The sequence below is a fragment of the Leucoraja erinacea genome, chromosome 1 (assembly GCF_028641065.1).
Source record: "Leucoraja erinacea ecotype New England chromosome 1, Leri_hhj_1, whole genome shotgun sequence".
In the NCBI taxonomy this organism is placed as follows: Eukaryota; Metazoa; Chordata; class Chondrichthyes; order Rajiformes; family Rajidae; genus Leucoraja; species Leucoraja erinaceus.
Window position 1 is genome coordinate 139,858,414 of NC_073377.1, and position 23,009 is coordinate 139,881,422.

The 23,009-nt window shown below is 43.5% G+C and overlaps 1 protein-coding gene across 1 annotated transcript in view; it reads right to left on the reverse strand.

Moving 5' to 3' along the window:
• Positions 1 to 501: 501 nt before the first annotated feature.
• LOC129702676 (calcium uniporter regulatory subunit MCUb, mitochondrial-like) overlaps positions 502 to 23,009 on the reverse strand; it is a 60,573-nt gene continuing 38,065 nt past the window's right edge. The window contains 6 exon segments of the mRNA XM_055644579.1: positions 502 to 1,491; positions 2,712 to 2,804; positions 6,062 to 6,178; positions 11,448 to 11,651; positions 13,407 to 13,567; positions 17,626 to 17,730. Of these exon segments, the coding sequence (XP_055500554.1) occupies positions 2,727 to 2,804; positions 6,062 to 6,178; positions 11,448 to 11,651; positions 13,407 to 13,567; positions 17,626 to 17,730 (665 nt within the window). The 3' untranslated portion in view covers positions 502 to 1,491; positions 2,712 to 2,726.

Here is a 23,009-nt window from a genome sequence, read left to right on the forward strand (position 1 = left end):
TTTAACTGGATGGATGATAACCCCAGTTTTCACCCAATTGTATGGTGGCTGTTACAGCTAGTTAGGCCAACTCCAAAGTTATGCCCACAATTAGTATGATCATATGATTATGTATTTGGTAGAGCTCTATACTGCCAGAGCTGCCCCATCCGTGTAGGCACTGAATAGTAAGCATCTTTTAGGTCGATGCTAGCCATGGAGTAGCCTTTAGAAATCAGTCCTTTAGCAGTTACCAGTTCCCATTTTGTACTGAATATATAGTACAATGTATTCCAGCCAATCGTGTTGGGTTTACCCATTACCCCTTTTGCACAATTCAATGGTATATCCCTGGATACTGCTTAGGATATAAGTGTCTGTAGTTAATATACACCATATCCAAAAGAGTGTAATCTCCCACCAACGCCATATCCCACCAAGACAGTGCAAAATTATCACTTTTATTAAGTTTCTTTCTATTTCCAATAATACGAAGTTCCAGCAATGAAACCCACACAATGATTTTACTGCTATAACGTCATCTTTATTTCAATGCATTTCAAAGTATTAAGAAACTGATAAACTTTAATAAACATGTATCAAACATATCCTCATTACCTTCCAGTATTGTGGAATAATAGCACTGGCAAGTTTTATTTGTATTTCTGATTCAGATGAGCCTTTTTTTTTCCTGAAAAATGAATCGGAAAGCTTTCTCAAACATCCAACCCCTGCTTTCCTGGAAAGAAAAGCCGATACCCCAATCTACTGCTTAAAATATAAAAGTAAGCGTTACTTGGTCAAGAACTCTGAAAGAAAGAGATAGATGTCAAGAGATACTGAGTGAGAGAGATATTATTGTTTGATTATTAACAGCAAACATATCTTCAAAACGGAAAGCAGAATGAGGAAAACAGGACAATTAAAGGCCTGTCCCACTTGGGCGTCAATTGCGCGTCACGCAGGTGGTGCATGAAGATTTTGTGAATCCCAAAATTCTGGGGCGCCGCGCGCGACCGCACGTCAGTGCCTACGTCACTATGCGGCGTAATGCACACCATGCGCGCATCGTGACGCCTAAATGACGCCCAAGTGGGACAGGCCCTTAATAATGGCAAGTACACAAGACATGTGTGTGTTGGCTGTGACAAACAGGAAACTTACAATTTACTAAATTAAACCAAGTTTTACAGAAACCAGAAACAGCATCAAAGAGAAAATGTCAAACTTGTCTCTTTCCAAGTGGGGACTTGTTAGAGATCAGAGAGAGGGTACTTGCCCTAAAGCTACTAAAACAAATTATAAAAAGATGCCTCAGCCATTGTTTTCGCTTCAAAGGGGGGATGAAAAGGATAATTTTAAACAGGAGAATTTATGATGTGCTTTCTCATCATTTCATATGGCATGTGCTGTGACCATTCTGATGGTATTTTTCTTCCATAAATAGTAATTAAGTGCATTCTTTGGCATTAATGTGGAAGAATGGTCTCAAGTTGTCAGCACTGTTCAAACCTGGATAAAGACAAAAATCTAAATTAAAAATGCACTTTCTTCATTATTTTTGCCTCTTACTAATGATAGATCCAAGTCAACTTTTCATTTAATTTCCTGCGCATTCAAACATGCAACGCATAAAGACATATTTTAAGTTCTACCTACTGTGGGTTCCCCAGTTCTTCTCAAAGTCGTGGCGTATGATATATGCAACCCCCAATTAAAGTACCGTTCTAAGGTGCTTTCCCTCCGCATAACACAACAGATAGACATCCTAACCAGATGTTCATATCCCATGGGAATTGTAATCCATGAGTACAATTAAGGATGACATTGCACCACTGGTTAATCGTAGGTTTTAATTTAAATTAATAACCAAAATTCCCCGAATCATACTTCAACTCGTCAGATATTTTCTGTGATATAGTCTGTCACAAAGCTCATGAATACGTCCATTTATTGTTGTTACTTCCCTCTCAAACAAACACCTAACCTTTTAAGACAATTAACCTCATGTGATCATGCTCAGCTGGTAAAGAAAGATTGTATAGAGTCGCTGTCGTTATCTTTACAACACTGCATATCGCTCTATTAAAATGTATTGCTTTCTAGTTAAGGTCTGATATTAAAAAACTGCATTTGCAGCAAACCGATCCCAAACTTCAGTGTGTGTAGGGCGGAACTGCAGGTGCTGGTTTAAACTGAAGATAGCCACAAAAAGCTGGTGCAACTCAGCTGGACAGGCAGCATCTCTGGAGAGAAGGAGTGGGTGATGTTTCGGGTCGAGGCCCTTCTTCAAGCTTGATGAGGGAGTGGGGGCTCGGAAAGCGGTGGCACTGACCAAGTACGACACTTCACGCTGACACTGCTTCTCAGCGGGCTCCAACGAGCGAGGATCGACAGGTGGCATGGGAAGATGGTGCGCACCACATGTAAAATCATACTCTGAAACCAAACTATAGGTTCTAGTTATCATTTCTGCTTACTTCCAGGAAGTAAATTGACCCATTGCTCATATACGTTGGTGCACTGCATATTTTATCAAAAAGAAAATTAGCTCTCAGTGTAGAGAAACTTGAAAGATTATGTCTGATACAGAATGTGTCCACTGATAGGAACTAATTAAAATCAAATGTGAAGAGAACAGTCTGTGAACAATAGCTGCAGGTGGTGATTGGATTTTGGATACCTGGTGACAAAGAGGTTAACGTTATAAAACTGTCCCAATTTACACCTACATCAGTTGTAGATTTTTAAACTTTGCTGTTTAAGTGTTCGATTGGAAGTTGCAAATGTAAAGGATTCCTCAGACGTCCGAGATCATGTTCCACCTGCGAGGTAAAGACATTGGGATCAGCAATAACTTGCATCAATATTGCACATTTCAATCAACAACATTGACAATCAGAGACAGATGCCATGCGAAAAGGCGAAGAAACTGGGATGTTTGACAAAAGAAGTTTGTGCCTTGCGGAGGAAGGGAAGATTGGGGTGGAAGTGATGGATTGGCAAATTCTGGGCCACGCAGCCTAGACAGTCAAAGGGAATGGTGGGAAAGTGAAGTCGAGAGGCCATTGTAGGAAGAAATGTTTTAAATATGTGATTTGTGAAAAGATATGTGAAAAGAAATAGATTAGTTAAAACAAATGTAGGTCCCTTGCAGTCAGAAACAGGTGAGTTGATCATGGGGAACAAGGATATGGCGGACCAATTGAATAACTACTTTGGTTCCATCTTCACTAAGGAAGACATAAATAATTTGCCGGAAATAGCAGGGGACCGCGGATCAAAGGAGTTGGAGGAATTGAGTGAAATCCAGGTTAGCCGGGAAGTGGTGATGGGTAAATTGAATGGATTAAAGGCCGATAAATCCCCAGGGCCAGATAGGCTGCATCCCAGAGTACTTAAGGAAGTAGCTCCAGAAATAGTGGATGCATTAGTAATAATCTTTCAAAACTCTTTAGATTCTGGAGTAGTTCCTGAGGATTGGCGGATAGCAAACGTAACCCCACTTTTTAAGAAGGGAGGGAGAGAGAAAACGGGGAATTACAGACCAGTTAGTCTAACATCGGTAGTGGGGAAACTGCTAGAGTCAGTTATTAAAGATGGGATAGCAGCACATTTGGAAAGTGGTGAAATCATTGGACAAAGTCAGCATGGATTTACGAAAGGTAAATCATGTCTGACGAATCTTATAGAATTTTTCGAGGATGTAACTAGTAGCGTGGATAGGGGAGAACCAGTGGATGTGGTGTATCTGGACTTCCAGAAGGCTTTCGACAAGGTCCCACATAAGAGATTAGTATACAAACTTAAGTACACGGCATTGGGGGTTCAGTATTGATGTGGATAGAGAACTGGCTGGCAAACAGGAAGCAAAGAGTAGCAGTAAACTGGTCCTTTTCACAATGGCAGGCAGTGACTAGTGGGGTACCGCAAGGCTCAGTGCTGGGACCCCAGCTATTTACAAAATATATTCATGAACTGGGTGAGGGAATTGAAAGCAATATCTCCACGTTTGCGGATTACACTAAGCAGGGGAGCAGTGTTAGCTGTGAGGAGGATGCTAGGAGACTGCAAGGTGACTTGGATAGGCTGGGTGAGTGGGCAAATGTTTGGCAGATGCAGTATAATGTGGATAAATGTGAGGTTATCCATTTTTGGTGGCAAAAACAGGAAAGCAGACTATTATCTAAATGGTGGCCGACTAGGAAAAGGGGAGATGCAGCGAGACCTGGGTGTCATGGTACACCAGTCATTGAAAGTAGGCATGCAGGTGCAGCAGGCAGTGAAGAAAGCGAATGGTATGTTAGCTTTCATAGCAAAATGATTTGAGTATAGGAGCAGGGAGGTTCTACTGCAGTTGTACAGGGTCTTGGTGAGACCACACCTGGAGTATTGCGTACAGTTTTGGTCTCCAAATCTGAGGAAGGACATTATTGCCATAGAGGGAGTGCAGAGAAGGTTCACCAGACTGATTCCTGGGATGTCAGGACTGTCTTATGAAGAAAGAGTGGATAGACTTGGTTTATACTCTCCAGAATATAGGAGATTGAGAGGGGATCTTATAGAAACTTACAAAATTCTTAAGGGGTTGGACAGGCTAGATGCTGGAAGATTGCTCCCGATGTTGGGGAAGTCCAGGACAAGGGGTCACAGTTTAAGGATAAGGGGGAAATCCTTTAAAACGGAGATGAGAAGAACTTTTTTCACACAGAGAGTGGTGAATCTCGGGAACTCTCTGCCGCAGAGGGTGGTCGAGGCCAGTTCATTGGCTATATTTAAGAGGGAGTTAGATGTGGCCCTTGTGGCTAAGGGGATCAGAGGGTATGGAGAGAAGGCAGGTACGGGATACTGAGTTGGATGATCAGCCATGATCATATTGAATGGCGGTGCAGGCCTGAAGGGCCGAATGGCCTACTCCTCCACCTAATGTTTCTATGTTTCTAAATGGGTTGTAGGGCTATAGAATATAGATTGCAAGCAATGAGGAGATTAAACACAAAGTTGTACATTTTGAGATGGAGACTTTTGGATTCTGTTAATCAATGGAAACCAATATCCAACAAGGATGAGCAAGCAAGATAGGATTGGATACCAGCAAAAGAATTTTGAGTGAACTGAAGTTTACATATCTGAGGTCGGAGCGTGGCCAGAAAAATAATCATATCTGGAGATAAGCAAAGCTTGGATACATTTTTAGCAACTGAGGAACACAAATGGGTAACGTAACAGATGGTGAAGTAGTATACATTCTTTCTGATAGGATACATGGTCACGGAGAAAATGTTTTGACTGGTTTAATGTAACTGGAGACAGTGAACAGGGAGTGGATTGGAAATGATGGGAAAGGGCAAGATTTGTACTAACACCTGAAGGCCCTGGTTTATTCTTCCCATTGCTTAAATGTAGTCAGAAAGACGTATAGAAAAGAGAATGTTAAAGACGGAGGGTGATAAGGAGCAATTGGTGATAATTCTACCATTTTTATAGCTCACATTTGGCCGATTTAGATTAGTTTAGTTAAGTTTAGTTTAGTTTATTGCCACATGTGCTGATGTAGTGAAAAGCTTTTTGTTGCATGCTATCCAGTCAGCGGAAAGACTGTACATTATTACAATCGAGCCTTGATTAGTACGGGTGTCAAGGGAGAAGGCAGGAGAATGGAGTTTGGATGGAAAGATAGATCAGCCCTGATTGAATGGCTAGTGTAGACTTGATGGGCCGAATGGCCTAATTCTGCTCCTATAACTTATGACTAAGCCAACAATCGAGTTACACGGGGTACTTCAGTAAGGAACATGGTCAACTTCTTTGATCAAAGTTTCAATGGAAGCTTGGATATAAGTGGAATCATCTGAAATTTTTGACTGTGGATGATAAGCATCTTGTTTGCTGGTAAACAATCTGGACGATTCAACAATCTGGAGGATTCAACAATCTGGAGGATTCAACAATCTGGAGGAAAAGCAAAGAGAAGGCACAGGATAGTGATAGTTGACCTGTGGCTGTGCCCAAGACACCAGCGATAGAAAGATGAGTAGAATGGGATCAACGAATTCATGCTTTGAATCTAATGATACCTAACCTCAGCTATCTCCTCCTTGATTCTGTTGTACCTATCCACGTCAAATCTACGTCTTTTGGCAATCCGGTAAAAGTATTGAAGCACCTGTCGGTTTTTTATCTCACTGTATGCACAATCCTTGGAAAAAGAAACACAATTTAAGTAAACTACAAAAATTACAATGTAATGCACAAGCAAAACTATATAGACACTGAAAAAGTTTAACAGTTCACTGTGTGAGTAAACTTCTGGCAATGTCGACATTTATTGTCAATCCTTATTTCCCTAAACTACGGATAATAATAAGAGTAAAAGTCCAATGGTAGACATGAATGGCAGATTTTAGGGATCTAAACAGCTCCCAAGTGAAACAGAGATTTACAGGCACCTCCTCCAAACTTGTCTCCTGCATTTGTTGCTTGCGATGTGGCTTTCTCTACATTGTAGACAAATCCCAGAGTGAGCATGCGCTTTTTCCAAGTGCCTGCACTCAGTCCAATATGGTAATCTTGAGCTACTACTTCTTCTTCTTGCATATGGCACGCACAGCCTAAAGTTTTAGGTCAACTTGTTCTATTTGATCTTATTTGATTGTGCACGCCGGGTTGATTGCATTCGTCGAAACACGTGAAGGTTGTAATCTCCCACCCCATCTTGAGCTCCCAGTTGCTTCAACTCCCCTGCCCACACAAACAGTTCATCCTCGACCTTCTCACTGAAGCCAAATGCAAACAAGAAGATTGACACTTCATATTCTGGCCGGCTAGTGTACAAACTAATGGTAAAATATTAAATGTTGCACTTTCAGGTAGCCCGCACACCATGTTTCTCTCTCTCTATCTCTCTCCTACTGATCCACCCAGGTTTTCTTACTCACATTTTTTAGATTGTCCCTCTAAACAACATCCACACCTGCTAAACAATTCCCCCCTCCCCCCTCCCCCTCCTTCTACCTAGCTCCATCTACCCATAATTGATACACAACCAATTGGCTCTCATATCCTCTTCCCCATTGGTTCCATCTGACCATCATCCTTATCTTGTTCCACTTATCATCTTTCTTACTAATCAGATTTTAGGATTGGTAGCCTGTTGTAGAAACGAAGAACTGCAGATGCTGGTTAATACATAAAAGGACACAAAGTGCTGGAGTAACTCGGCAGGTCAGGTAGCATCCCTGGAGAACATGGATAGGTGACGTTTCGGGTCAAGACCCTTCTTCAAATTGATTGTGGGGGGGGGGAGAGAAGCTACACAAGGGGAGGGATAGGAACTGTGTGGCAGGGGGAAAGAATCGACCAGGCTGGGGGGGGGGGGCGGGGGGGGTTGGAACAGGGTTGTAGGCTACCCAAGCGGAATATGAGGTGCTGTTCCTCCTGTCTATGTGTGACCTCTCTCTGGCAATTGACGAGACCCAGGACAGGAAGGTCAGTGCGGGAATGGGAAGGGGAGTTGAAATGGTAGCTCAAAAATTGCACTGTACCTTAACTGGTACATGTGACAATAAACTGACCTTGAAACCTTGAAATGGTTTGCAACAAGGAGACCTTTGTTGTCACCACTGATGACATACTGATCTGTCTCTACCTCCACCCTCCCTTACCTAACTCCATCTGCCCATCGATCCTCTCCTCACCTGGTTCCAAATAGCACCTGCCAGCTCCCACCTCCCCCCCCCCCCCCCCCCCCCCCATTTATTTATACTATCCCCCCTCTACACTCTCAGCCATGAAATGGGGCCTCAACTCAACATGTTGAGCATCCGTCTGTCTGCAAAGATGCTGCCTGACCTGCTGAGGTCTTCCAGTCAATTCTTTGCTTGCTCCCGACTCCAGCATCTGCAGTCTCCTGGTTTTCTGTGTCCCACTGGACTTTAGAAGGATGAGAGGTGTTCTAATTGAAAGCAAAATATTCTGAAGTGACTTCTTCTTGCGTATGGCATGCACAGCCTAAAGTTGTAGATGAAGGGTAGACGTCCAGGCCAGGACAGCATCAGTTACTGGGTGAATGGCTTTGATGCCACCAGGGAAAAGCCTCAGTGAGTAATCATTCATGATGTGTGGGGTGGTCTGGTCTGGATATCTGCAGTCGCAAGCAGGGCTGTCTGTCATCCCCCACTTATGCAGGTGATGGGCTGTTCTTGCATGGATGGAGCGGATTCTGTTCAGGGTTAGCCATTGCTTGCGATGGAGGTCAAAACCCGGTGGTTTCACTGTAGGGTCTGTGATGACCTCTCCGTTGTTGGTGTTGGCATCTTTCCAGGCTCTGCGCCACTCAGCCTTGGAGTCAAAGTCTTCCAGAGATTTAACGGAAGAGACTGCAATCTTCACGTGGTCCACCCTGTTTTGACTAATGCAATCAAGCCGACGTGCACAAACAAATAGATGTAGTGTTTTGATGTCACTTTTGAACATGCTACTAGTGACTCGTAACCCAAACGGCCCTTCCCAGCATCGGGAAATCTCTACTCATCTACCAGCTAGAGTTGAGTATAGGAGCAAAGTGTCTTTCTGCAGTTGTACAGGGCCCTAAGTGAGACCACACCTGGAGTATTGTGTGCCGTTTTGGTCCCCTAATTTGAGGATGGACATTCTTGCTATTGAGGGAGTGCAGCATAGGTTTACAAGGTTAATTCCCAGGATGGCGGGACTGTCATATGCTGAGAGAATGGAGCGGCTGGGCTTGTACACTCTGGAGTTTAGAAGGATGAGAGGGAATCTTATTGAAACATATAAGATTATTAAAGGTTTGGACATGCTAGAGGCAGGAAACATGTTCCCGATGTTGGGGGAGTCCAGAACCAGGGGCCGCAGTTTAAGAATAAGGGGTAAGCCATTTAGAACGGAGATGAGGAAACACTTTTTCTCACAGAGAGTTGTGAATTCTGTGGAATTCTCTGCCTCAGAGAGCGGTGGAGGCAGGTTCTCTGGATGCTCTCAAGAGAGAGCTAAATAGCGCTCTTAAAGATAGCGGAGTCAGAGGATATGGGGAGAAGGCAGGAACGGGGTACTGATTGGGGATGATCAGCCATGATCACATTGAATGGCGGGTGCTGGCTCGAAGGGCCGAATGGCCTACTCATGCACCTATTGTCTATTGTCTAAATGTGGAAGAAATGTCCAGGGCAAAGAATGAATACATCTCAAGATCTGCTAAGGACCTTAATGCTGATGTCCGCCTTCTACAAGAGACGCACATCGCTGATACCTCATGTGCTTTCAAGCTGTGGAGTGACTTGAGGGTGACTCAGATGCTGAGATGATGCTTTCGATCATGGGAGTCATAGAGTGATACAGTGTGGAGACAGGACCTTCGGCCCAACTTGCCCACACAGACCAACATGCCTCAGCTACACTAGTCCCACCTGCCCACATTTGTCCATATCTCTCCAGACCTGTCCTATCCGTGGACCTGTCTGGGATGAGGCAGAATTATTTCTTCTGGAAGGCTGTGCATCTTTGGAATTCTCTACCCAAGAAAGCCCGAGGTTGAATCACTGAACCAATTTTAGGCTGCAACTGACCACTGTAGATATGGTGACCTTGAGCTATGGTGGATTCAAAGGTTATGGAGATCAGCCAACTAAAATGGAGGCGAAGCCAAGATCAAATCAGCAATCATATCATGGAACGGTGGGCAGACACAAGCACCACATGGCCTATCAGTCACTACTGATCATGTCTCTTCTACTGTGTCATCAATTCATTTGTAAAGGCCCTGATCAACTCCGCTTCCGTTAATCTGACATCCAGGGTTCCATAACTATTTCTTTGCTTGGAACTTTTTCCTCAATATCTCATATCTTGTCATGTGATAGGTGAAGAATCAGGCCATTCGGCCCATCAAGTCTCCTCCACCATTCAATCATGGCTGATCTATCTCTCCCTCCTAACCCCATTCTCCTGCCTTCTCCCCATAACCCCTGACACCCGTACTTATCAAGAATCTATCTCTCGCTGCCTTAAAAATATCCGTTGACTTGGCTTCCACAACCTTCTGTGGCAAAGAATTCCACAGATTCACCACCCTCTGACCATAGAAAATCCACCTCATCCTAATGCCCCTGTCCCACTTAGGAAACCTGAAAGGAAACCTCTGGTGACTTTGCGCCCCACCCAAGGTTTCCATGAATCACCACAGTTTTTGGTCACTCGCCTGGAAAGTCACCACCGAAGCGTATGCAGCATCTACTGCATGGGCTTCCTCTGGGTAGTGTAGTTCACTCACACATTCTAAAGTCTGCTTCAGTCTGAACACTACTGTCTGAAGAAGGGTCGCGACCCGAAGTCACCCATTCCTTCTCTACAGAGATGCTGCCAGTCCCGCTGAGTTACTCCAGCATTTTGTGTCTATCTTCACAGCAGATTGGTTAGCTATTTAATTGGCTACATGTCAAAATAGGCGAGTGGGAGAATCAGTTGATAAAATTGTGGGGCAGGATAGAAATATGAGATTGGCTTCGAATTAGCGTGATGGTTGATGTGAACCTGGTGGGCAAGAGGGACTGTTTCCATATTGTATCTTTTGTACAACCCTTGCAATCTCTAGTTTCATAATACAATGCTGAACGCACGCAGGTACAGCACGCAGTGCCGAAAGCAAACTTCTTAAACTTTTAACCTTCTTAGCGAGAGAATTTGAGTATAAGAGCAAGGAAGTCCTACTGTAGCTGTACAGGGCCCTGGTGAGACCACGTCTGGAATATTGTGTGCAGTTTTGGTCTCCTAATTTGAGGAAGGACATTCTTGCTATTGAGGGAGTGCAGCGTAGGTTCACTAGGTTAATTCCCGGGATGGCGGGACATACATATGATGAAAGAATGGATCGACTGGGCATATTCATTGGGATTTAGAAGGATGAGAGGAGATCTTATAGAAACATATTAAATTATTAAGGGATTGGACAGGCTTGAAGCAGGAAAAATCTTCCCGATGTTTGGGGAGTCCGGAACCATGGGTCACAGTTTAAGAATAAGAGGTAGGCCATTTAGGACTGAAATGAGGAAAGACTTTTTCACCCAGAGAGTTGTGAATCTGTGGAATTCCCTACCACAGAAGGCAGTGGAGGCCAATTTACTGGATGTTTTCAAGAGAGAGTTGGGTTTAGCTCTTAGGGTTAACGGAATCAAGTGATATGGGGGGAAAGCAGGAACGGGGTACTGATTCTGGATGATCAGCCATGACCATATCGAATGGCGGTGCTGGCTCGAAGGGCCGAATGATCTACTCCTGCACCTATTTTCTATGTTTCTATAGTTCTATGTATTGCAATTGTCAAAGATTTACGCATCCAGTATGTACTCCACATCCTTTGAGATTGTGTCATTTAGTTTATATCATCATTCCTTTTATCCCACCCACACCCCAACCGTTTGAAGCTTAAAGATTGAAAAAAAAACAGAAATTACCTGGCGCGTGATGAGGAAGTATGCGTAAAAGGCCAAAGAACTCCCATATGTGATGAAGTAGGTGACGGGCTCTATGATGTCCCAGGAGTAGACCCACCATGTTAGCCAAGCCAATGCTCCACCTTGAGTGGCCATCAGACCCAAAGCTGTCCACATGAATCGACTGGATTTAGCTTCAGCTTTCAGATATAACTGCGACCTCGTCTGGAGGCATGAAAGTTTTAGTTGCTCATTAGTCTACAATTGATCAAGAATAAACATCGTAGTTTATTAGATTAAAAATGTAGTGTGCCCCAATGCTTGGCATTGGCACTAGGTTCTGTAGAGAGCACTGATCCTGCAGGTATTTGCATCACGGTTTAAAAATGCCTTACAGTACATGTACGGTTGGCTTTATGAACTACTGCAAATGCACTTGCTTCCTGTTTGCACTGTATATTGATTTTAGATAAAAACGCTACCACTTACGGCTGTGATTTTTGGCCATCTTACTCAGTCCCTCTCCGCTGAGCAGGTGCAGAGAATTTTTCCCATCAATTAAAAATAAAAGTGTTATTAGTTTAAAAAATGTTGAGAATCTCTCTCCTATCAATCACGCCATGAAAGCCACACCTTTTCTGGTAGTAGGGGGAGGGGTTATAAAACCCGGAAGTGTGGGTGTGGCTCAGTCTCTGCATGATGGGGGAGGGAGAGGTCACGACTGTCTGAGCTGTGAATCAACTGAACACACTGAATGTGTACTGAACTGTGAGTTTGGTGTTTTGTGTGGTTTTATGGTGGTTTCACCCTGCATGAAATGGTATGAAACTGCACTTGAATTTGGTGGCCTTGCACCCTGCTTGAAGTGGTTGGAAACTGCACTTGAATTCGGTGGCCTTCTTGCACCTTGCTTGAAGTGGTAGGAAATTGCACTTGAATTTGGTGGCTTTGCACCCTGCTTGAAGTGGTAAGAAACTGCACTTGAATTTGGTGGCCTTGCACCCTGCTTGAAAAGGAATTTCAAGGAATAGTCATGAGTCAACTGCCAGCCCACTGCCATGAGTGAGCTGCCAGCAGATCAGGCTTGAGGGACTGAGCTGCCACCCCAAGAACCCAAACCAGCACTCCAGTAAGCCCCCCCATTGGCCAGCAATATTGGAATTGGTGGACAGGTGGAATCTATTGCGTCGGGGGACCAGCCCTCCCGTTTACAGTGTACTATGTTTACATATTCTGTTTGTGCTGCTGCAAGTAAGAATTTCATTGTTCTATCTGGGACACATGACAATAAAACAGTCCTGACTAATGAATAAACGTACCTCACTCCAACTGGTCACCCACCTGAGATATTCTTAACCATTTCATTTTACTACTATATGTTATTTACCACATACACCATTGGCCCATTCTTAGTCACGTGTGTGACCAAAAAGATGAAAAATTGTGAAATACATCTCTTCTAACTGAAAGCATTACTGGTATGTCGTTTTGTGCTGTATATATGATTCATATTTTTTTCAGTTTATCAAATGAAATTTGTACATGTTATGCTGACAATGTTTGTTTAGGGTCGGAGGTCAAATATGACTGGTCACGTGTGTGGCCTCGCACGGAAGCATTTTACAAACTCTGTGAATGTTAAAAAGCTGGGAAGTTCATATCTTTAGCAGACATGCATTATAGTTCCGTAGGGTAGGAAAATAGCAATAAGATTAATCCATCGCTTTCCACAGAATGGGCATATTTACTATATTTCGTAGCTAGCAGTCACTGGTTGTTCAGAGAAGGATTTCATGCAGACATTGTCATCCGTATTTATGAACTTGCTCATTGATACAGAAGAACCTCTGTTGCTGACACCATCAAGTTTGCCACACACAACCTCACTGCTTGGTGCATTGGCTGATGGAAAACCTTTGGGCAAATTAAGAGTTAAGATGCTTAAGAATGGTGAGGCAAAACCTGTTCTAACTTACAGACCTGTTCAATAATTTGTCGCTGGTCGTTTAGCTCTTCCAGTTTCTCCAGGAGTTCCTGTTCTCTGATGAGCTGGTGATTTTCTACATGTAACGCCACATAAAGCCTTTGGATCAGGTCTTTCACACTGTCCATCTCTGTAGACTGCTCGCTGCTCACATGGTCTATGGTATTGGATGGAAAACATTCAAAAATGAATTTACACGCAAGTCCAAGCAATCAGATCAGCTGTGTGGGAAGGAATACAGATGCTGGTTTAAACCAAAGATGGGCACAAACAGCTGGAGTAACTCAGTCGGACAGGCAGCATCTCTGGAGAGATGTAATGGATGACATTTTGGGTCGAGACCCTTCTTCAGACTAGTTTGTGAAAAGGGGAAACAAGAGATATAGACGAAGATCTAGAGAGATAAAGAACAATGAATGAATGAAAGATGTGCAAAAAAGTAACAATGAGAAAAAGAACAACAAATGAAAGATATGCAAATTATTTTTCTCATTGTTACTTTTTTTGCACATCTTTCTTTCATCCATTGTTCTTTATCTTGCTACATCACCGTCTATGTCTCTCGTCAGTCAGATCAGCTGATCAGTTTTCCAAAACCCATAATACAATTAATCTTTGATTACTAAAGAAACGCAAAAACACAAGGGAATTGAGATTTCCAGAGTGGTGGCCAGATACTGCAATATGATTTATCTATCAAAAAACCAAGTTTAACGTCACTTGAAAACATCAAAATGGAGCTCCTAGAAACACAAGAAAACACAAGTTTTTTTTTTTAAAGTGCTGGAGGAACTCATTGGTTCAGGCAGCATCTCTGGAGGATGCATATAGATGGCATTTTGGGTTCACAGTGTCCTCTTATTCAGGATGGCTTAGATCAGGGGTCAGCAACCTACGGCCCCCGGGCCGAGTGAGGCCCATAACCCGAAATCATCTGGCCCGCAGGCGGATTTTTTTCCCCGTAATCATCCAAGCGCCGAGCGCCAAGCTCTGGCTGTATCGCATCCTTCGCAAAGCCGCCGGCACGGCCGCGCACCTTCTGTGAACACGTTTAAGAAATAACTACAGCTGCTGGAAAAATCGAAGGTAGACAAAAATGCTGGAGAAACTCAGCGGGTGAGGGAGAAACTCAACTCGGGTGAGGCAGCCTCATGCAATCCTTGCATGTCTCACCCGCTGAGTTTCTCCAGCATTTTTGTCTACCTTCTGTGAACACGTGATTTGATGCCTGCCATCCGGGGCGGGATCCATGTGTACACGTGATAGATGTGGCCCACCATCTGCTCACAGATATGCGTCCTGGCCCCTATGCAGAAAGGTTGCCGACCCCTGGCTTAGAAGATGAGATCAAACCTCTGGAATGGGCTTAAATCTGCAGCCTTCTGATACAGAAGCCGGAGTTGACATGGAGCAATGAACAACACCACCTCCCTTGCTCTTAATAGGGACCCTAATGTCAGTGACAATAGTTGCTTCTAAATATAGCCACGGTTTTTTGAATTGAAGTATTACATATAATGGGCTGTGCTATAACGCCATCTATCTGTGTCCTCCAGAGATGCTGCCTAAACCACTGAGTTACTCCAGCACTTTTTTTGTAAACCAGTATCTGTGTTTTCTTGTGTTTCTAGAGATGGCATGTAAAGAAATAGAACTCTTAAACCCTAAAACAGATCGCAGCGTTCAAAATTTTCGAAACCACAGGCAATGTGCTCAGATCTGCAACTGGCATTCGTAAAAGTATGTATTTATCTATATGTTGACTTAAAAATTGTATGGAAATGACATATAATGTTCCACGCTGAAATAAATGGCGGTATTTGAATCGATTGCTCTTGGTCAGTGAAATTCAAATCTTTACACTAAAACATGGAATGACAATCATGTTCTAATGTTATATCATAACCTTGGTTTCTCGTGACCTTACAGACCTTCTGTTTTCTTCTTAAAGTCCTCTTTCTGCAGCAAATATACCTTCAACATATCTTATTATTTGTGGCTAATGTGAATCGTGTGAATTCTTAATCTGATACTAGAATTATTTGATGTTTTCAAAGGATGGAATGTTACAATTTGGTCTGGAATTCATTGCTATTCTTTCAGTGTTAGCCTGTTGTGTAGAGTATCACTTTGTGACAGTTGTACTTTTCCGAATGCAATGCTTTCAGCGCCAAAGACCCAGGTTCGATCCTGACCTCAGGTGCTGTCTGAGTAGAGTTTGCACATTCTCTCAGTGATCATGTGGTTTTCCTCTGGATGCTCTGTTTTCCTTCCACATGCCAAAGACGTGTGGGTTTGTAGTTTAATTGGCCACTAAAACTTGCCCCTAATGTGCAGGGAGTGGATGCGAAAGTGGGATATTGTCAACTGTTGATCAATGGTCAATGTGGATTTGATGGGCCGAAGGGCCTGCTTCCATGCAATATCTCTAAAAAAAATTAAGGTTCTACTTCTACTTAAACTTGACCCATAACTAATTTTCTTTCTGACCTGAATCATTAATTCCTGAAATTAATCCAATCCAACAGTAAAGCTTCACATGAACTCTCTCTCCTCTTGCACCATGCCAACATGATCATTTACTAGGAGCATGTTGATAGGCTATCTGATGATATTTGCTCCCCTCAGAGGAGCTACAGCCAACTGCAGTGTCGCTCTCCCACCCAAAAATGAACCAACCCACCCTCAGTGGATCAAAAGAGAAGACCTTGAAGCAATGAAACAGCAAATATGTGCATGCAGCCACATCCCTTTGCATACCAAAATATCCCAACGCACTTCACAGAAATTAACATGGTCAAATGTAGAGTTATACAGAACATCCTTTATTGAAGGCAATAAAGTCTCAACTGATTGATGTCTGTGTCTGGTACAACGAGTGCACACAATTATCAAAGATCCTCTTCCATTTTTATCCATTGCAATGTGCAAACCCGTATTAAGACTTGTTTGAACTGAACAAAACACTGAACATATTAAACGTCACACATTTATACTTGTCAAGAGAGTGCATCATCAACAGATATGATATAATATATAATAATGGCTGCCAAAGACTGCTAGCAGATAGAATATTTGCATTTAATGATTTGTATTCAGTCATATCCACTTAGACCTTATTCTAGTACTTTATCAGAGGTAGTTGAGGCTGGGATTATCCCTTTGTTTAAGAAACAGTTGGACAGGTACATGGATAGGACAGGTTTGGAGGGTTATGGACCAGGCACAGGCAAGTGGGACTAGGGTAGCTGGGACATGTTGGCCGGTGTGGGCGAGTTGGGCCGAAGGGCCTGTTTCCACACTGTATCACTCTATGACTATGACTCTATCAGACAGAACATGGGCACGAAGCATGTGCAAATATCACCGGGGAAGTGACTGAAAAGGAAGGTTTTGATGAACTAACAATCTAAACTGGTTCAAGTAAATAGAAACATGTATAATTTTGGAATAAAGCTAGTATTTGTTGCAACATTGCTTCATAATTGTAAGATTAGAGCTTTTCTTCTTTTGTGAGTGAACTCAGAATACACACAATGTGTAGTGGAAATCTGATCTATTTCTCCCCAAATAGTACTGGGCACGGATTGATGGAAATGTGCAAGAATCTGATTATTGATCTTTTTGGGTTATATTGGAGATGGTGCAAAGACAAATAAACAGAGCCGATTCAAATCAACCAGCAGTCTAAAGAAGGGTCTTGACCCAAAACATCACATATCCATGTTCTCCAGGGATGCTGCCTGACCTGCTGAGTTACTCCAGCACTCTGTGTCCATGTTCTCCAGAGATGCTGCCTGACCTGCTGAGTTACTCCAGCTCTCTGTGTCCATGTTCTCCAGGGATGCTGCCTGACTTGCTGAGTTACTCCAGCACTCTGTGTCTATGTTCTCCACAGATGCTGCCTGACCTGCTGAGTTACTCCAGCTCTTTGTGTCCTTTACAGCAGCAGAACAGATGAGATGGTTTATTAACCACGTAACCGACATTGAAAGAGACATTTACCGTATTGAGAAATACTGAGCAATGTAATTTGGAGATTGAGATGGTTCAGTTTTGGGATGATTTATAAAAAAGAAATCAAACAATGAGCACGAGACAGGAGGTCATGTGAATGTCATAAGGTTTGCTTTCTTTAAGAAAAGGTTACAAAGACCACTAAACATCATGAATAAAAATATCTTGTCCAAACTACTATCAAGAAACTTTTCTTACCTTTTTTCGGAGGTATTACAGAATACTTTGTCTCATTAATAACTAATTGAAAGTTATTTGTTAGCAGAACATACATTGGAGTGGAGGCAGAAACTCTGGTGCCATCTGCAGGAAAACAATAACATAATTGAAAGTTAAATCATTCTAATAAAATATAAATCTGTGAACTCTTATTACTCTCTTTCTTTACTCATTATACAGCATGCAATGTGTAGGAAGGAACTGCAGATGCCGGTTTGAAACCGAAGATAGACACAAAATGCTGGAGTAACTCTGCGGGTCAGGCAGCATCTCTGGAGAGAAGGAACGGATGACGTTTCGGGTGGAGACGGGTCGAGACCTGAAATATCACCCATTTCTTCTCTCCAGAAATGCTGCCTGACCCACAGAGTTACTCCAGCATTTTGTGTCTATACAGCATGCAAGGCCAGGCATAAATGACAGCAGTCATAGTAGTAATTATTGTTGATCCCACTGTGGAAATGCAGAATCTCAAGCCCACAATTTTATTCAGGTCATAGCTGTTCAATACACACCTAGGTAGAATTCACACACTAATATTACATGAATCAATGCATATCAATGCATATTTGCTTGTTAATTAACTGAGATTGTGTGGCGGGGACTGGCAGGAGTCCAGCCAAAAACTAGTCGGACACAAGTTGTGTGCTCTAGACGTGTTTATTCTTCTGCAATACAGCTCCCTACTCCTCAGCTGACACGGGAGTTGCCCAGCCTTAAATAACAACTCGGATACCGACCCCGTGACTTGCGCCTCCCCCACCAAGACGCCGCCCTCGAGAGCCGATGGATCGTTGAGACCTTGGGTTGCTATCAGTATCCGTCGCAATTAGCACGATTCATGAGAGTTGAGAAACATACCTGGCTGACAAATGACAAAATGGTGAATCCAATCCGTTATCTACCTTGCACCACAGAATACATATATAAACTGAAGGGCTTCTGACTGCGTATTTACACCTGTTTGCCTTTTCATGATACGGCACAATATTATTGTCGGAGGATGTTAGCTTATAAGTGAAAATTGGTTCAACTATCCTTCAACTAACACTTCTTGACAAGATGATGTGCAAGGTTCTGTACTGAATGCATGGAATCAGCAGAGAGACCTTGCTCCTGTTTCCACTGGTGGGAGAGCAGTGGAGAGCCAAGAGATAGCTGCAAGTTCCTAGGCGTACTCACATCTGGTGATCTATACGGTACGATAGAACTTTATTCATCCCCAGAGGGAAATCGGTCTGACAACAGTCACAACACACAGGGTACACGAAAACTTGAAATTATAATTAAATTATAAGTGAAAAAAAAGGAAATGACAAGTGACTGTTGGCTGGCGTCTGTGTGCACAAACGCAGAATTATCCCCAGGGCTGAGGATTCAAAACTAGAGAGCCCCCGCCCCCCCTCCCCCCCAACACACACCGGGTCCCACTTTGTTCTCCCGCTGTCCCTCACGGTGGTCCCCCCCACTCCGGGTCCCCATTGTCTTCCCCTCCCCCCTTCTATCCTATCCTGGGCTCAGCACATTGATGCAATAATGAAGGAAGCTCATGAACATCTCAACTTCCTCAGAGGGTTGAGGAGATACTTGCACATGTATACAATGACCAGCATACTGGCTTTGACAGCACCATGTTAGACTTTGCACCATTATCTATGTCGGAGGTGGGGAACCTTTTCATGTTGGAATGCCACATTAAGTTAGCTGTAATCTAATAAGGCCGCATAGAAAAAACTTCAATTAGATATACTTCAAAATGTACATTCATTTGTAAAAATCTAACTACTATGTACTAACTTCAAGAAAATGAAATCAAATTGTTAATTATAATGTTAACTAACCTTTAATGACTTTGTTGTGACTGCATTCTAGAGTCTAGAGTCGCATTAGAACTAAATCATTAGTTTAACAAGTGTTACAAAATTTAGATTCATTCAAAAGACTGCACTTAATGGCCTAGAAGGCCACAGGTTCCCCACCCCTGGTCTATGTACTTTAGTCCATGCACTAACATGGTCTAATGTACTGATACGCCAGTAACTAATAATCTATTGCCTATTTATTTTTCTTTTGGTGTCGTTTCATCTAATGTACCCATAAAGTTGCATCATGGCCTAGTTCGGAAAATCGAATGCTCAAGAAAGAAGGAGACTGCAGAAAGTCATGGATATTGCTTGGTCCCCCTCGGTTACTGACCACCCCACCATCGAAAGGATCTACAGGAAATGTTGACTTAGAAATGCAGCTAATATCATAGTAACACCACCTTTGACATGCTTTCTTCTCGTTGGGGAAAAAGATACAGTAGGAATGTTACAACATTTTGAGATTTTAAAAATCAAGCCTGTAATTTATCCCATCAAATATAGCATAAAAATAACTTTAATTTGATACCTAATTCACTTTCATATCTTCAGTATTAAAAAGGTCATTTTCATACTCGGAAATTAACATCTTATTCCCTATTGCTTTTCCATTGACTTAACACAAAAGTTGTGATCGAGGACAGTCAAAAGCCCATAACTTTCTTAAAAATTAAGAGAACTGAATTTTCAGTTATTATAGATTGAAGCATTCTGAAACAAATATGAAACATCTTACTTGGATGACCTGAAATTAAAGCATACAATCAGTTAGTTACCTAATTGTAGCTAATTACGAAATTGACTGTTGTGACGGAAATAGTAATAAACACCCAGACATAGAAACATAGAAACATAGAAATTAGGTGCAGGAGTAGGCCATTCGGCCCTTCGAGCCTGCACCACCATTCAATATGATCATGGCTGATCATCCAACTCAGTATCCCGTACCTGCCTTCTCTCCATACCCCCTGATCCCCTTAGCCACAAGACTGCCTTGAAAATTAAAATATGTTATATTCTCAAGATCAGAACTTATAATACTTAACAGTATTATATCTATAAGTCTGTAACAGATAGGTAAAGAAATTACAATTTCTAGCAACAGACCAAGTCTTTATGGAGAAGATCAGTTGCTACCTGGTACATTGGCATATCATAATCAGTAGCATAATCATACTTCTCAGATTGTAACCAATAAGCAACTCTGTACATCTTGTTTTTCCTCAACTTTTCAATCTTGGCATTGTAAACTAAAGGTTTTCGCTCTTCAAACCATACATGACATGCTTTTCTGCCCACTACTTTTCCATTATCCACGCTGGATCATGTCTACACCAATATCAAGCACGCGTATAGAGCCATCCCCCTCCCCCAACTCGGCCAGTCAGATCATCTCTCCCTCCTGCTCTCTCCAGCCTACACCCCCCTCAGACGCAGTGCCAGGCCCACCATAAGATCTGTTACAACCTGGTCTGAAAATGCACTCTCCAATCTACAGGACTGCTTTACACAGACAAACTGGGACATATTCGAACACCAGGATCTGGAAACTCTCACAGAATCGGTGCTGGACTATATCAAGTTCTGCATCGGAAATGTGACTGTAGACAAAAACCATACGGGTTTTCCCAAACCAGAAACCCTGGATGTCCAGCCAGGTCCGCACACTCCTCAGAGCCCACGATGCTGCCTTCAGGTCAGGTGACAGAGCTCTGTACAGGGCTGCTCGAGCCAATCTGAAAAGTGGTATTAAAAAAGCCAAGGCGGACCATAAGAGGAGCATAGAGTCCCACTTGTCCAGCAATAATACACGGGAGGCATGGCGGGGCATACAAGACATTACCAACTACAGAGGCTGTGCCACAAAGTCAGAAGACCTGAGTGCGCCGCTGGCAGAAAAGCTAAATTGCTTCTTCTCCCGCTTTGAAACATCACAACAGCAGCACTCACCTGCTACAGCCCTGTTCTCACCCTCACCTGGCTCCTGTACTACCCCACTCACTGTCAGGGAGCACGATGTCAGACGGGTGCTCCTGGCAGTGAACCCCAAGAAGGCTACCGGCCCAGATGGAGTACCTGGTAAGGTGCTCAAAGCGTGTGCCCACCAGCTCACTGCCATCTTCACCAGAATTTTCAACCTCTCCCTGGACCAGGCAGTTATTCCGTCCTGCCTAAAATCAGCCACAATCGTCCCTGTGCCGAAGAAGTCTACCATCACCAGCCTTAATGACTACCGTCCTGTGGCCCTCACTCCGGTAATCATGAAGTGCTTCGAGAGATTGGCCCTCCAGCACATCAAGGACTATCTACCACCAGACTTCGACCCCCACCAATTCACCTATCGCCAAAACAGATCCACAGAAGACGCCATTACCGTAGCTCTCCACTCTGTGCTGAGCCATCTGGAGCAGGGGCAGAGCTACGTCCGGATGCTCTTTGTGGATTTTAGTTCAGCCTTTAATACAATCATTCCGGACATTCTCATTGGTAAACTGGTCACTCTCGGCCTCCCCACTCTCACATGTGCCTGGATAAAAGATTTCCTCACAAACCGGCCCCAGACTGTGAGACTCGGCCCCCACCTCTCCTCCACTCGCAGGTTGAGTACCGGTTCACCACAGGGCTGTGTGCTAAGCCCCCTCTTATACTGTCTCTACACCTACGACTGTAGTCCGGCCCACAACAACAACTGCATCGTCCAATTTGCTGACGACACTACTGTGGTCGGACTTATTTCAAAGGGAGACGAGGCAGCCTACAGAGAGGAAGTCCTGAAGTTGACAACCTGGTGCTCAGAAAACAATCTGGCTCTGAACACCAGGAAAACAAAAGAGCTCATTGTCGACTTCAGGAGGCACAGCACCGACTTAGCCCCCCTACACATCAACGGCGAGTGTGTGGAGAGGGTCAACACCTTCCGGTTTCTCGGCGTCCATATCGCTGCTGATATCTCCTGGATGGACAACACGACAGCGGTCATCAAGAAGGCTCAGCAGCGGCTGGACTCTAACCTGCTGCTGACCTTCTACCGCTCGTCCATCGAGAGCCTGCTGACATACTGCATTACAGCATGGTATGGCATCTGCACCATGGCAGACAGGGAGAGGCTTCAGAGGGTAACTAGGACAGCGCAGAGGATCATTGGCTGCCCTCTCCCCTCCTTGATGGATATCTTCACCTCCCGCTGCCTTAGCAGGGCAAAGAAGATCATCAAAGACAGCTCCCATCCTGCGTTTGGACTGTTCGACCTGCTGCCCTCTGGAAGGCGCTATAGGTGCATCAAATCCAGGACAAATAGACTCAGGAATAGTTGCTTTCCGAGAATTATAACTACTATTAATTCAAATTCACACATGCACTGACTTCACCGCCCAACACGGACTTCCATCTGTATATATGTATATATGTATGTAGCGCCGCAGAAATTGTGCACCTATTCCCCCCCCCCCCCCCCCCCCCCCCCCCCCTTTTGTCCGTTTTTTTTTTTTTTTTTTTTCT